The sequence below is a fragment of the Betta splendens genome, chromosome 2 (genome assembly GCF_900634795.4).
Source record: "Betta splendens chromosome 2, fBetSpl5.4, whole genome shotgun sequence".
Classification (NCBI taxonomy): Eukaryota; Metazoa; Chordata; class Actinopteri; order Anabantiformes; family Osphronemidae; genus Betta; species Betta splendens.
Window position 1 is genome coordinate 14,871,153 of NC_040882.2, and position 13,752 is coordinate 14,884,904.

Below are 13,752 nucleotides of genomic sequence, written 5' to 3' on the forward strand. Positions count from 1 at the left end.
TTGTAACCCCCTTGTTTCAAACTAATTCTTTGTGGATGTTTGACTCGAGCCAGGAAGATAATCTCAATTAGATCTCTACTTCACCTGCCAAAAACCCACTGCACTAACAATTCAAACACAAACAGGCCGCACACACAGCGCCGCGGTTCTGAGAAGACCCATTAATCGGATGCCTGCTCCAACCGTAACACTCACCATAGGAAGATATGCGGAAAGACGAGCGCGCTCTCACACCACAAGCAACAACGTAAGTGGCTGCTACATCATGACACCGCTGTCATTAGCACTAGATCAGACGTACAGGAGACAACTCTCCTCAACCGTGGATCACTTAAGAACAGAACGTCTTAGGACTGATTAGAACAATCAATGTGAAGTGTGGGGAATGCACTCCACGAGCACTGGGCTGGTGTCTGGAGACCAGCCCTGGAAGCCAGACCGTCCCCCAGCACAACCACTAAAAGCCCATAGAGCCATTTAAAAGATATTAAACGTGTGATTACGGAGCTTTAGAGCTGTTGTTTGGTAAAGCTGCAAAAAGTTAAGCTGACCGTGTCCTGGCAGAGACACTATTAATCCTCACTGAAGCAAATCTAAACCTAAAAGCCTCACTGAAAACATTAACAGAAAAAATAAATACTATGCAACTCCTCTAAATGCTCCCTGGGGCAAATGTCTGATACGGATGATATGACCCGGCCTTAAGGGAGGAGGAGGGGGGGGGGCAACACAATTCCCCAGAACCCCCATCTCCCCGTCTGAGCCACTTCCTGCCCGCTTTCCCACGCTGAGAGAGAACCGTGGCCGCGTTTTCGCAAGAAACGACGGGGCAAGAGCGAAAAGGAAGGAAGAGCGAGGCGACGAGAGAGTAAAGTGAGAGTGGGAGGAAGTTTACATTGCAAAAGCGTCTTCTGGCCGGTTCGTGTGACGCCTGCCGGCTGCTGTGAGGCGGCGGGGCGCTGGATTAGCAGGGCAGGGACGGGGAAACCGGCGTCAGCTGACGACCAGCGGGACTGAAAGCAGAGCGACGGGGAGGATGAGCGGCGCCGCCGGGCGCGGTTCAGCTCATCCCAGCGCGGCAGGTGGAGCCAGGACCGCGTCAAGCGCTCCTGTTGGTTCACAGGAAACGACGCCGCAGCCGTCGGGTCGTCTGAGATGAGCTAAACGAGGCGGCGGGAAGGACGGGCCCGGTGCTGGAGGACACAGGCTTTACATGGTGCTCCTGGTTGCAGCAAGTTCTTGAAAACTGACTAATCACAACCTATCGGAGCCAAAGGATGAACCTACACTGAAGTGTAGGTACTGTACTGGGTGAACGAGTTACATGAGCACTCTCGGCCGGTTTAAAGCTGGTTTATAGCAAACATAATTCATTTTGAACAAGTACTTGGAATTTGAATTAACAACTGAATTTGGGCCAGAAAAACTGGTTTGGATCATCAGGAACCGGATCACCTAAAATGTGTTATCATTTATGTCATTAGTTTAAATGCAGTGTGATTGATATAAACAAGCTAGGCTGTTAGCTACAGACTAAAGCTGGCATCAAACTGCTGGTTCATAGCTAGTTGTTTCTTATAAAGGGGCGTCATTCACCACTGACCTTTTGCTATTGTGACTTCAGGGCCCGCGGGTACTGTGAACTCCCAAGGCTGCTCTCAAGCATCTGCTAAATACCAAAAACTCCTTCATGTTTAGGTTGTAAATGTAAAGAGCAGGTGAAAAGTCTGGAGGGACAAGCAGGTGGATTAGCAGCAGCGCGTGAGCGTATGTTCTAACGGATACGCGGCTCTGTGGCGGACACGTGTAAACCAAAGCTAGGGGCAAACTCATCAGGCCGGACTGATGCTCGGCTACGGGCCTGCACAGAACCAAAGCAGAACCAAATACACGAGACAAGGCCAGAACGCACACTGGATGCTACTATGCTGCTAGCGCTATGCTAACACACAACACACAAAGCCAGCTCGGTTCTATTTATACCTGCAAGACACCCACAATGGCAGAAGAACTCAGTGTAGCTCTGACTCACTTACATCAGATTAGGTCCTATAATAAAAGCCTGAGCCTCCTAATAACATCTTTATTGTATTTAATCTCTGGCAGATTTAAAGAGTTGGGACAGGAAACGCAGAAAGAGTGAAGGACAGTGAGAGAAAGAAAAACAGTGCAGACTGGTGTGTGGCGGGTGTGTCTCACCCATTTCACTGCCAAACCACAGTGTGTGTGTGTGTGTGTGTGTGTGTGTATACTTAGAGCCCAGAATTTCCCATAATGCTTGAGTCAGTGGCGATAACAACCAACTGCTGCACGCACGCACGCACACGACAGGTCATGTAGGCCAAACCTCCGAGCATTACACAAAGATGGAGAGAAGGCGATAACACAGGGAGGAGAAGATGGAGAAAAGGGGGCTGAGAGGGCAAGAAGATGCAAGAGATTATAACTAAAGATGGAGGAAGATGGAGCTCTCAAAGGGTCAGAAAGGAACAGAGACAAATTGGGGGGGAAGATATTTATAAGGAAAATGTTAAACAAATGGGTCTAAAAAGAGGCTAACACAAAACAGACGGAGATAAGTGAACCAGATGAAGGGGTCAAAGGTCGTGTAATTCAATGGATATACAAAAGAAGGGATAAGATAAACCAGGTTCTTCTAAGAAGGGCAAAAGTGCAGAGAAAAGGTGAAACAGAGGAGATAGATGATCTAAATAAAGTCAGAGAGGAAGGAAAGGAGGATAACAGAAATATGATGGATGAAGCAGGAGAACGGGCTGGAAAGGCACAGGATGTGAAGAGATGTACCCTGGACTGGTTCTTTCATGCTGGAAGGAACACGTTCATCCTTTCCATTACAATCCGGCCTCGCACCAGTTCAGGCAGTCGGCCCGACGACATGTATTAGGACGTGGAGCGCGTGGGTCGGGCTCGGAGGACAACGGTTCAACTGCAGCTGGGTCAAAAGAGGCCGAGTTATGAGCCCTTTATGTGCGGAGTCCCTATAAACTCAACTCCACGGGGACCGAGCTTTTACGGGTTCGTGTGACCGTCCTACATAAAAAGCGGCGTCATGAAGGCACCATGAATCACAGCTTCTATCCTCCATCGCCGCGTCAACCGTGCTTTTTGGGCCGTAGACTTTTAGAAGTCCTTGCGTGTCTTTGCAGAGGCTCTAAAAATGACTTTAGTGGGGTGTGATCCAGTTTCCCAAAGCACAAAGCATTCATGCTGCATTTTTGTCACGTCCAAATAGACAAAATCTTCAAAGTAACGCTGTTTAGTCATCAAGATATGAAAGCAGCAAAACTAAAAACTGCACCGGAGATCAAATATCTCGGGTCCCGCTATTCAGAGAAATTGGTTCCAAGTAGAATCCCCTTGTCATCAGTGTAAAGGCATATTAACTGCTCTCATTAATAATAGCTGGAGATCTGTGTTGCCGTGTCCTCTTTCTTTTCAGATCTGGTTTGACATCTCCTGGGGCGCTGGAATCACTACACAGTCACTTAGAAATAGGACTTCTGCAAAGCCGCAGTTACTTGAGAGCGCCGGGTTTCACCCCAAAGCAGCGCCGGCCGGGTGCAGTGGAGGCCAAGAACCGTAAGGGACAACGAATGGACGCTGGCGCACACCAGGCAAATGACCTGGCGCGGCTACAGCTCATGATTTTGGTTTGTGGTCACTCTACTGTGAAAACGGACAGGCTGCACGGCTGAATCCCCAAAAGCAAACGCGTCACTGTCACTTTAACTGATACCATACAATCACTTCAATGATCTGCCTTTTAGTCAGTCTCTGCTCACCTGGTTCTTCCTTTTCTCATTTGGTCACACCACATCAGAGCAATCTACGTCGTCAGAATTTGAACAAGACAGAACAAAACCAAAAGCAAAACCAAAGACAACCATCGGCAGATGACTCCGCGATAAACATATTTAAATACGATTAAAATCAATAAACACGTATGACAACTGAGTCAGAAATGTACTGTCGGGTTCTGCTGTCCGATGGAAAGCAGGAAGTGGCTGCGTGGGGCCCTCAGTCAACAGCTTAATCTGTGGAGCCAACGTTCAGCATCAGCTGCTCTCCAGTTAAACCTGCTTCAAACGAGGACGATGGACGCCACACATTCTGAGCATAGATGCCTTGTACTGGGGCTGCACTGCATTAGTACATATTTACATAAACCTAACACAGTTGTCAAATCCCTATTATGACCCTAAGCAGCTGTCACCGTTATAATTAAAGTAACACGACTGATTTCAGTTAATAAAGCTACGACCAAGGCTTGTGAAAATTACAGCGTTACATCTACAACTGAGGCCATGTGGGAGGTATGAAGCAATGACTGTACTCTGAGTGAGACGTTAGTGGTGAATGGGACCCGGCTGCTAAAGAACCAGGCGGGCTTTTACAGTTCTACAGAGACTGTGTGACGGTAGCGAGGGGAAAGAGTTTCTCTGTAAAGACAAGCTGGACAAAGTGTCTGCTCATCGCTCCTCAAGCCCGTGTCAACTGCTGCTCCGCGACTTCTAACAGGGTTCAGTCCGTCTGGAAATGTGTGACTGCAGAAAACTGTTAAAAGACTGTGGAGGCTCCGCTGTTGTGCTGAGAAGATTTAAAGGCTGACGAGCTGACTCTTTATTAAACAGTGTCACAGCTGCACCTCAGGCGACTAATGGCCTATTATCTCAGTACCAGTGTGTGTGTGTGTGTGTGTGTGCGCATTCGCACAGACAAGACATCAGGGTAAAGTATTTAAGGCCTCAGCAGCACATGCAGAGTGACAGGGTGACGTGTGCTCTGGTCCAGATACACACACACGTACACACACGCACACACACGCACGCACACACACGCACACACACACACACACACACACACACACACACACACACACACACACACACACACACACACACACACACACACACACACACACACACACACACACACACACACACACACACACACACAAAGCTGCAGACACAACGCGGCATTAACGCTGGCTATCAACAAATGATTCCATACATTCTTTCTGGATAAAGGAACGGCCAGAAATAAAGAGAGTCGGCGTGTGTGCGAGAAAGACAAGACACAAACAGCAAACAGAGAAATGGAAGTGGAGGGCAGGACAGCGATGGTCTCCTCTGTAATGTCATTAGAACTGGACAGATATAGTAGATGAGTGAGAGGACAGGATGGAAGCAGCTGCTTGAAATATTAGATCTGTTTATTAAAAACAAATTGTAAAATTAATGAACTTTAGTATCAAACCCATAATACATACATAACATACAATAGTACATGCACACAACACACTCAGACTCTTGAAGCTCTAAGTTGTGCGGCTGCTTCTGGATAATTATGTCATCTAAAAGCCTTAAATGCAAAACCCAATCTTTGTAAACTAATTGCTTAGACCAAGCAACAGCGCAGACGGATGGACAGAGCGTCAGAGATGGACTAAAAGGATGAAAACCACAAAGACATCAGGGAGACAGGGACACAGGAGAGAGGAGGAGGTGGGGACAAATGGATGGAACTAATGGACCGGCTCAAACCACAATGACAGACAAGAAACTATTTGAATGAGCTGGAAAAGGGGGGGGGGGGGGGGGGGGGGGGGGGGGGTAGGAGAAGGCAAAGAAACTACCACAGTGAACCAGAGTATCATGGACATGAAAACATGATCAGTCTGCTGTAGTAACTGCTCTGACTTTACATGTATTTTGTATGTCCACCTTTTCTTTCCACTGTGCAATATCGCATGCGTGTTGTCAATAGTCTTATTATTTCTCCGCATCATAAAAATGTCAGATTTTTGCATAGTGACATTTGGATTCATGCCTTAAACGCTTGCGGTTGTGAACAGCTGTCGTCGATGAATGAGGAGCTTCAGGTGTTCAGTTAGAAAAAAAAAAAAAAAGACCTCGATGCGACCAAATAGACCTACAAAAACACACCAAACCGCTGGAAATGCATCTTTAGCCCAAACAGGCCCAACGGTGCTGTGTAAAGTGTGGAATTCTTTAAACAGAGAGCCAATAAAACGCTGCTCTGCGCTTTGTAAAAGTGAAAAGGGGCCACTGTTACCACAGCAGCACAACGGCGACGCACAACAAACATTTTGGTTTGTTTTTGCACATTTAAGCCGAGAACGCAACACAACGCCGACACCGCGGTGAGCTAAATAACACAAGAGCATTTATGACTGCAGTTAACACCGGCTCTGATCGATAATGTCCCTGTTTGTGACATGGTGAAAGGTCAATTAGACTAAAGTGTGTGTGTGCGTGCGTGCGTGCGTGCGTGCGTGCGTGCGTGCGTGCGTGCGTGCGTGCGTGCGTGCGTGCGTGCGTGCGTGCGTCTCACCATGTTGTTGCCTCCACTCCATGTGAGAAAGAATCCATCTGGGTCCACTTTCAGTGTTACCAGGGTGGGCACGCTGTTGGGGTCCTGTATGACGACAGCAATACGAGTGTTACAAGAATGAACACGCACAAACAGTAGACACAGCACTTCATTCAGTTCATCACCATCAACACTGTCAAAATAAAAATAGGGGGGTTATAATAATTATAAATTATATGTATAATAAATTATTCCTAAAACTTTAAATGAACATATTCATGTATTAATCCCTTAAAATGAGGGGCCTGGGCCCCCGGAGGCCCCCTACTGCACACACCTGTACTGAAGCTGCTGACAGTAAGGGGCTGTGAAGCTAAGCGTTCACGGCGGCAGCGGCCCAACCTGCTACTTGGTGACGCCGGGTCATTATGGGATTGACGACGCACACATGGACAGACAGGGCTCAACGCGTTGGTGGGCGCGTGACGCGCAGCAGCGGCCGCCGCCGTGCTGCAGACCGCACAGCCTGCCAGCATTGAGATCTCATTCATGTGCAGCGTAATGATGGAACAGGAGCCTTCATCAACGTATCATTACCATCATCATTATGGGTTTGTTTTTATACACACGATACCGTGACTGCCAGACACACACACACACACACACGCACGGAGTTAGTGGCTCTGTAATTACGGTCAAACTGTGGCGTAACAGACATACACTGCATCCAGACGTCCTGCGAGAACGAGCGATGATGTTATTACAGATGACGGATGACTCCAACGCACATGCTGTCATCAGCGTCATCGCCACCATCACATGTGGAGTGACAGAGATCTGCCTGGCAACGCCACCAACACCTTACCAGCCTCACTGCTGGACCAACAAGACGTCTAGTCTGGATGATGCTTCATGATAATGAAATTAAATATATGCTTTATGCTAAACATACCTTGGGTTTAGGCTCCAAAGACGGCTAAGGCGTGAGGTTAGCAGGAGGTAGAGGGAGAAGGACGGAAGGACAGAGATGGTTAGAAATGGGAGCAACCAGACGCCTGAAACAACGGGACCCACTCGGACTCGGCTCAGTACTGTAGCTCACTGCTCCCTCACCGGCGATTACGCGTTAGGGCCTGGTGTCACATCCTCATTTAACTTGTCGAGTTTGTGCTGTAAATGTGTGAGCTTGACCCCCCCACCGATTATCTGAAGCAGCCCACTGTACACAGAAGAAGCAGCAGAACTCCACAAATGGCTGAAAACGCCATCATCATCGTCATCGCAAACATAAGAGCAATTTGCAATTTCAGCATTGGAGCCAGTTTCAACTCATCTTCAGGGCTTTTAATTTGACATTAGGACGGCAGCTCGTAATTGGCGCCAGATGAACAAGCTCAAGGAGCTTTTGCAGGGCCGTTTCACGCTCCATTACGTTGGCTAAGTGACAATAAATGGCATTAACACCAATCGGGGCCTGCGTTAGGGAGGGAGGAAGGGGTTCAGCAGCCGATCGCAGGCCGGGCTGCGAGCGACGATGACCTCGTGACGGCGGCTCACCATTAAACCAGGTCTGCGTGGCGTCGCACCCCCACCTCCCCCCAGGGGGCCTCGCCGTGATGCTCCCGCTGCGTTCCAGCCGCACTGCGGTCAGAGGCCATTTGCATGGCACACCTGCTGGGCTTTACCTATCTGCCCGCTGCGGCGCCTCCTCGCGCAGATTGGTTCTGGTGCCGCGTCCTTCCAGCGCTCTGCTGCCTTTTATTATCGCTGGAACCGAGCGTTCGGGGGATTGAAACCCATCGTTCCGTGACATTTTTAAAATGAAAGGTTTAATCCCTGTAATCAGTGGCTAAACTAGTCGTTCATTCATTGTCTTAAATGGCTTTTTGTTGTTGAAGGTCATCGTAACTGCTTTGTAAAATGAGTTTCAAAACACACCAGTTGAAAATAGGGGGAAATCATTAGCGCGTGCCATTCACGCACCTCTTGTTTTCTGTAAACATGTTTTCTTTGTGACAGGAGGCGGTAGATCTATAATGGGACGTGGCCCCACTCCCTAATTAACCGCTATATGTGGAAAGCGTCTGAAGTCTCCACCCTCTCCCTCTTTCATGCCTCTCTTTCCTCAGCCCTGACTGTGATTGTCTCCGTCCCTCCTCTACCGACAGGAGGCCACGTCTCTGTTCCCAGGAGCCCCTCCCGACGCCCCGATCCCCCAGCAGACGGCAACGCCGCGCATCCACACGGAGACGATGGAGGCGGAGGTTTCACTCAGACAAACAGCAGCTAATGACCCCCCGAAAATCCCACTCATATAACGGCCCGCGCATAAACAGAGACAGCGCTGCACCTCGTCACGCGTGCTGTCCCCGCACCAATGCGTGCGTTGGGTAATGTCAGCCAGGAGGAAGCCATTAGGGAGAACTCATAAACGAGGCTGGTTCAAGTGCACCTTTGTGTGTGTGTGTGTGTGTGTGTGTGTGTGCACGCTGACAGCTTACAGCAGGAGTGTGAGAAACAAAGCCGCTGTGCACTTAGCGCGAGTGTGTTTGAGCTGCTGCTTTGGCAACACAGTAAAAGTTGATGACAGTGAGTGACCTTTGGACTCTGGAGAGTGGCGAGGACCGAGGGAGGAGTGGGGCGGAGCGGAGCGGGTGGGTGAAGGCGGCATTCAGTGTAATAGAAGAAGGAACTCCATGAGCCGTGGCGCTACGGTGATGCTATAATGAACACAGGCTCCGAGCGGCCAGGTGATTTTTCCTGCACCGTTTGAGGTTTCAGCACCGTTTGCATCCAAGACTGTTACATGTTAAGTGAAGCCACAACGTGCTTCGACGGTTAAAGGCCTGGGGTCAAACTTTACAGTGTGACAGCAGCATCAACATTGCACTTTCTATTGTGACGGGGACGTGCTGGTTGACTGATGTACTTCCTGTACGACCAGATATTTTAAAAGGACAGTTTGCCTATGACCCGCAGGAATGCGTTCCTAAGAACACAGACAGTAGATAAAAGACAGAGGGAAACAAAGAGGGATCAAAACAAAACTAAAAGAGACGAGACAGAAAACAGGAGGACAGAAGCGAGAGCGGAGCGATGACGGACAGCGAACGAGGAAGAGATCCACAAATAAGCAAGCGAGAGACGAGGAGCAGTCCAGATGTCAGCTGCACCCTTCACATGTGGCAGCGGTTGACCTTTGACCTCGCTGCCCGCCCGCCTCCCTCCCTCCTCCGCTCTGTGAGGACGCCCCCCCACTCTCTCTCCCTCCGTTATCGTCAATTTGTGGCTTGTTGCTTCCGCGCCTTCGTCTAATGGCAAACCCGAAGATCCACATTGTGAGAGAGAGAGACTCGTTGGAGCTTGATGCGTTCAAGCAAAGCACCTCCAACGACGGTTCAGCAAACGTCAGACCCTCCCTACGCTCCTACAGACCTTGCGTTACAAGTTTTACCAAATGTACGCATCCCATATTCAAAGCGCGTTGCGTAAGCAGAGGAGCGCTCGGACGCGGGACCTGGTTGTGTCTCGCTGGTCGGTAACGGCTGCCAGGTCCTCCACAACGTCTAAAAATGAGCATCAGCCTCCAAACTGCAGGAAACACCTCCGGCACGCAAAGCATTATGGGCCACGAGGAGCCAAAACCTCGGAGGGAGGCAAACCTCCTGTCATTAATTGGACGGCATGCGGCCCCATGTGACTTTGTTTACACGCCCTGGATTGCTAGTAATTGTGCAGTGTGGATATAAACAGATCGAGACTGTTTAAACTATGGAACGCTACACTTTTGACATCTGGTTCTCGTGTGCTGGAGCCCTTGTTCTCGTGATAAAACACTAGAAAGTGTGAATCTGGACGGGAATATGAGTCGACCGTAGCCCAGCTTCATAAAACCTTCCAACATGTTTCACTATTCATTTATTTAATGTTTTGTTATTCGCAGCACGCGGACACAAAGCCGCCTGTGTGTGTTGGTTTAATTAGATGTTTAGCAGGAATTTTAACTGAACGCCAGCGTGAAGCCGACGGGGAGAGACGGGCAGAAAACGGTTCGGCTCCGGACGCTCGCGACGAGCCCAAACAGGAAGTCGTCCGACGGGAAACCGGCGGCGGAGGGCAAAACAGCGCCGCACGCGCACGCGGGCCCACGCGCCGCACGAGGAGGCTCCGGTCGAGGAGGCTCCGGTCGGACGCACTCCTCCTCCCGCCTGAGTCAGCGCACGGCTTCACGCGTGTTTATTGGTGACATTCCCAGAATCCACACACATATTTTCATGAGAGAGTCCAGAGGATGAAAGCGGTGACGCAAGACGGGAAAAGAAGCTGGAGCGAGTGGCGCGACGACAGCGAGACGGGGACGGGGGCAAAAATGGGGGATTCACGTAAACAGAGTGCGCTGCCCTCAGGCACTTCCTGGTGCTTGTGACCTTATAGAAGTAAACCAAGTTGTTAGATTCCTTCACGGACATTTATTTTTAAATAGACGGAATGAGATGAAGTGAAAACAAGCTAATTAAAAAACAAAGGAACTCGGATGGAACTTTGCTCCGTCACTCCAGACCGTTCTCAACCGTGTCCCGTTCGCTTCATTTATCCTGTCACAGTCGCACACCTGTGCCTGGTTAAACAGATTTTGCATAGCGAGAGGCTCACACCTGTGTGACGTCACGTCAGCTCGCGGTGCCGCGGAGCGCGAGGAGGCGTAAAGGCACGTGTCCAGCAGCAGCAGCTGGATGAAAGTGGAAGCAGAGGCTTTGTAATACAGAAACCCCGCAGTGTTGGTGAGAGGAGCTTCATCCTGGAGCTGAAGCCCAAATACTCAGAGGAAACCATGATCATCCATCTGAAAGCCCAGTGCTGCTGATTTACCGTCTAGCCTCCTGCTGTATCACAGTTGGAGCTTTGTGTCCTGTCCGCTCACCCGCTCTGTGATGCACAACATTTACCTACTGAAACCATAAAAGATGCCAGCCAGACTTGGCCCCGCCCACTTTCTTCTTCTACAGCATCTCGTCTGCTACCACAGACTGCGGGTCAGCATCTGCTCCAGCGCTGACGGGGGCAGATGCATTGACTAAGACGCAGACTCTGATAACAGTGGAGCGTATTTCACAGCATCAGCATCAAACCTGCCTGTATGAGCAGAAATCAATTTACAATCTCTGCAATTTATGACATCAACCTCTCCCTCGTCTACATTCTCCACATTAAAAAAAATTAATCCCCCTCCCCACAATTCCTCCTTCAGCACCAGGGCGGAAATGGGAATGAAAGATAAACGGAGCCGTGCACATGTTTTCGAGTGTTCACACGCTCAATCGCCAGCATAACCATTTCCTGGGAATTCCCTGGGAGAGAGAGCAAGACAGCGGCGTTAGTGTGTGCAGGAGAGGAAGGAATCAAAAGCAACGGTATCCACGGGTGGCGTGACAAGACCGTTTATTAGAGGCCACACACACACACACACACACACACACACACACACACACACACGTCATCATTAAGACGTCTCCTGCCGATATGTTACTTTACTTTCAAACACTCATGTCTGTTTTCCTTTTGGCCCTCGACAGCAGTTTCCATTTGTATGTGGAGTATGTTTACTTGTCCGCAACACATCTGACCTCATATATGTACACAACACCACCACAACACCTGCCCGACTCCAACTACAGGCCTTTCTTGGGACACAGACACACACAGTTGTCCCAGAGAGCCAATGCTGGAGCTTCAAATGGACACCAGGCTGAATGAGTCTCAGCCACTGGGTCAATCATTAACACACACACACACACACACACACACACACACACACACACACACACTGGACAAAGTTGGATAATGCTCTGCTCCAGCACGCAGAAACACACCTAACGTCTCCAGCCCCTAACAGGCAGGCGCACGTCAGGGTTGCCAGACACGCTCGTGCAAAAATACGCGGAAGAGGTGGGGAAATAAAGCAGGAATAATCCTTAAAACCTATTGCGCTGGCGTGATTTGTAGACGTTGAGTAAAAAGACAAATAAATCAGGTCGTGCAATCGCAGCGGCCGCTGGGGCGCGTGCAGCTTGTGCCGAGCCCCTCTCAGGTGTCTTGGACGAGGCAAAGCAGGGAGGAAAGGAGGCGACCGACGGTGATCGGAGCTGAACCCGAGCCCGGCGAAAACCGGCTCGACCAGAACTCGACACAACACGCGCATTCAGGCCCTGTTCCCAACTGGCAGCTATAGGGGACTTTCTCCGCTCCGGGAGGGTCCGATTAACGCGCATATAGAGGGCCCCTGTGTTCTCCGCGGGACCGTGCACACACCTGAGCGCCGCGTTCGCGACCCGGACCGGGACCTCGTTAGGGCGCGCGCGCGCCAGTCTCGCGTGTCGCGCCACCGCAGCGGCTCTGCGAGCCACGACACGGCGTTCGCGAGTTCAAAGCTACGGGGTTTTTTTTTTCATCTCACCTCGTCCCATTTGACGAACTTGCCCCCCTTCTTCAGCGCCTCGTGGACGCACGGAGGCTTGAGCTGCAGCGCGTGCACTCCCGGCTTGGCCCCGGCCATGACGAGGGACTCCCTGCGCGCGTGCCAACTCCTCGAACCCCCGGCTACGACGAGCCGGACTCCCGCGAAGGCCCCTCCCGCTCCGCTGCCAAGATCCGAGCGTCCTCTTCTTTTCCGGGGAGAGAGTCAATTGGAAGGGGAGGGGTTTTCTTCAGCTCGAAAAGTTGCCGGAGCTCGCCGCGAGTTCGGAGAACATGAGGAGTGGAGTCCAGACGGAGGGAGACGGGGCTCGACTGTGTCAGCGCGCACGGCCGCTGTCTTGTCCGCGTCCGCGCAACGCCGCGACGCGCCCCCGGCCTCGCGCTCTTATAACAGGCTTTGATTCATAGACGTGTTATTTATCGTCTTAATTGCGCACTTGAGCCCACGCAGCGGTGCCGTCCTTCCTTCCTCCCATCTGATCGAGGCTTCTCCTCTCCTGTCGCACTCTCGCTCCTCTGCCAACTTTCTCCGCTTTCTCCGCTTCCTCTCTCTCTCTCTCTCTCTCTCTCTCGCTCGTCGCCTCCGACGCGTTTCTTCTTTTCTCCTCCTTCTCTCCTCCCTTCTTGTTTTTTTGTCGTAAAAAAAGAAGAGACGAGAGCGCGAGGGAGAGGAGCAGCGTCAGATAACGTTGAGTGAATGAGAAACGAGAGAGGAGGGAGAGTTTTGGTTAAAAAAAAAAGGGGTGTGTTCGATTTCAGTGCGTCTGCACGACACGAACATGATAGTGAGCGCTCCATTTTTCTGCCGTTATAGCGAGCACTTCCCTAGATTCTAATTAGTGAACAACTGCGCTCGTGCGCTAGTTAAAGGTGCACTCTAGAGGTTTCAGAACGTTAATCGATTCAGGCGTGATCAATTATAAA

At 50.5% G+C, this 13,752-nt stretch overlaps 1 protein-coding gene across 3 annotated transcripts in view; it reads right to left on the reverse strand.

Moving 5' to 3' along the window:
• The window catches only part of plcb3 (phospholipase C, beta 3 (phosphatidylinositol-specific)), a 29,017-nt gene extending 15,571 nt beyond the window's left edge, over positions 1-13,446 (reverse strand). Inside the window, exons 1-2 of one of the 3 annotated variants that reach the window (XM_029135646.3) lie at positions 12,809-13,446; positions 6,376-6,459 (exon numbers count right to left, since the gene is read on the reverse strand). In XM_029135646.3, the coding sequence (XP_028991479.1) occupies positions 6,376-6,459; positions 12,809-12,907 (183 nt within the window). In that variant the 5' untranslated portion in view covers positions 12,908-13,446. The remainder of the gene's footprint in view (positions 1-6,375; positions 6,460-12,808) is intronic. The other 2 variants (XM_029135645.3, XM_029135641.3) reach the window with 2 other exon arrangements.
• Between the last annotated feature and the right edge of the window lie 306 nt (positions 13,447-13,752).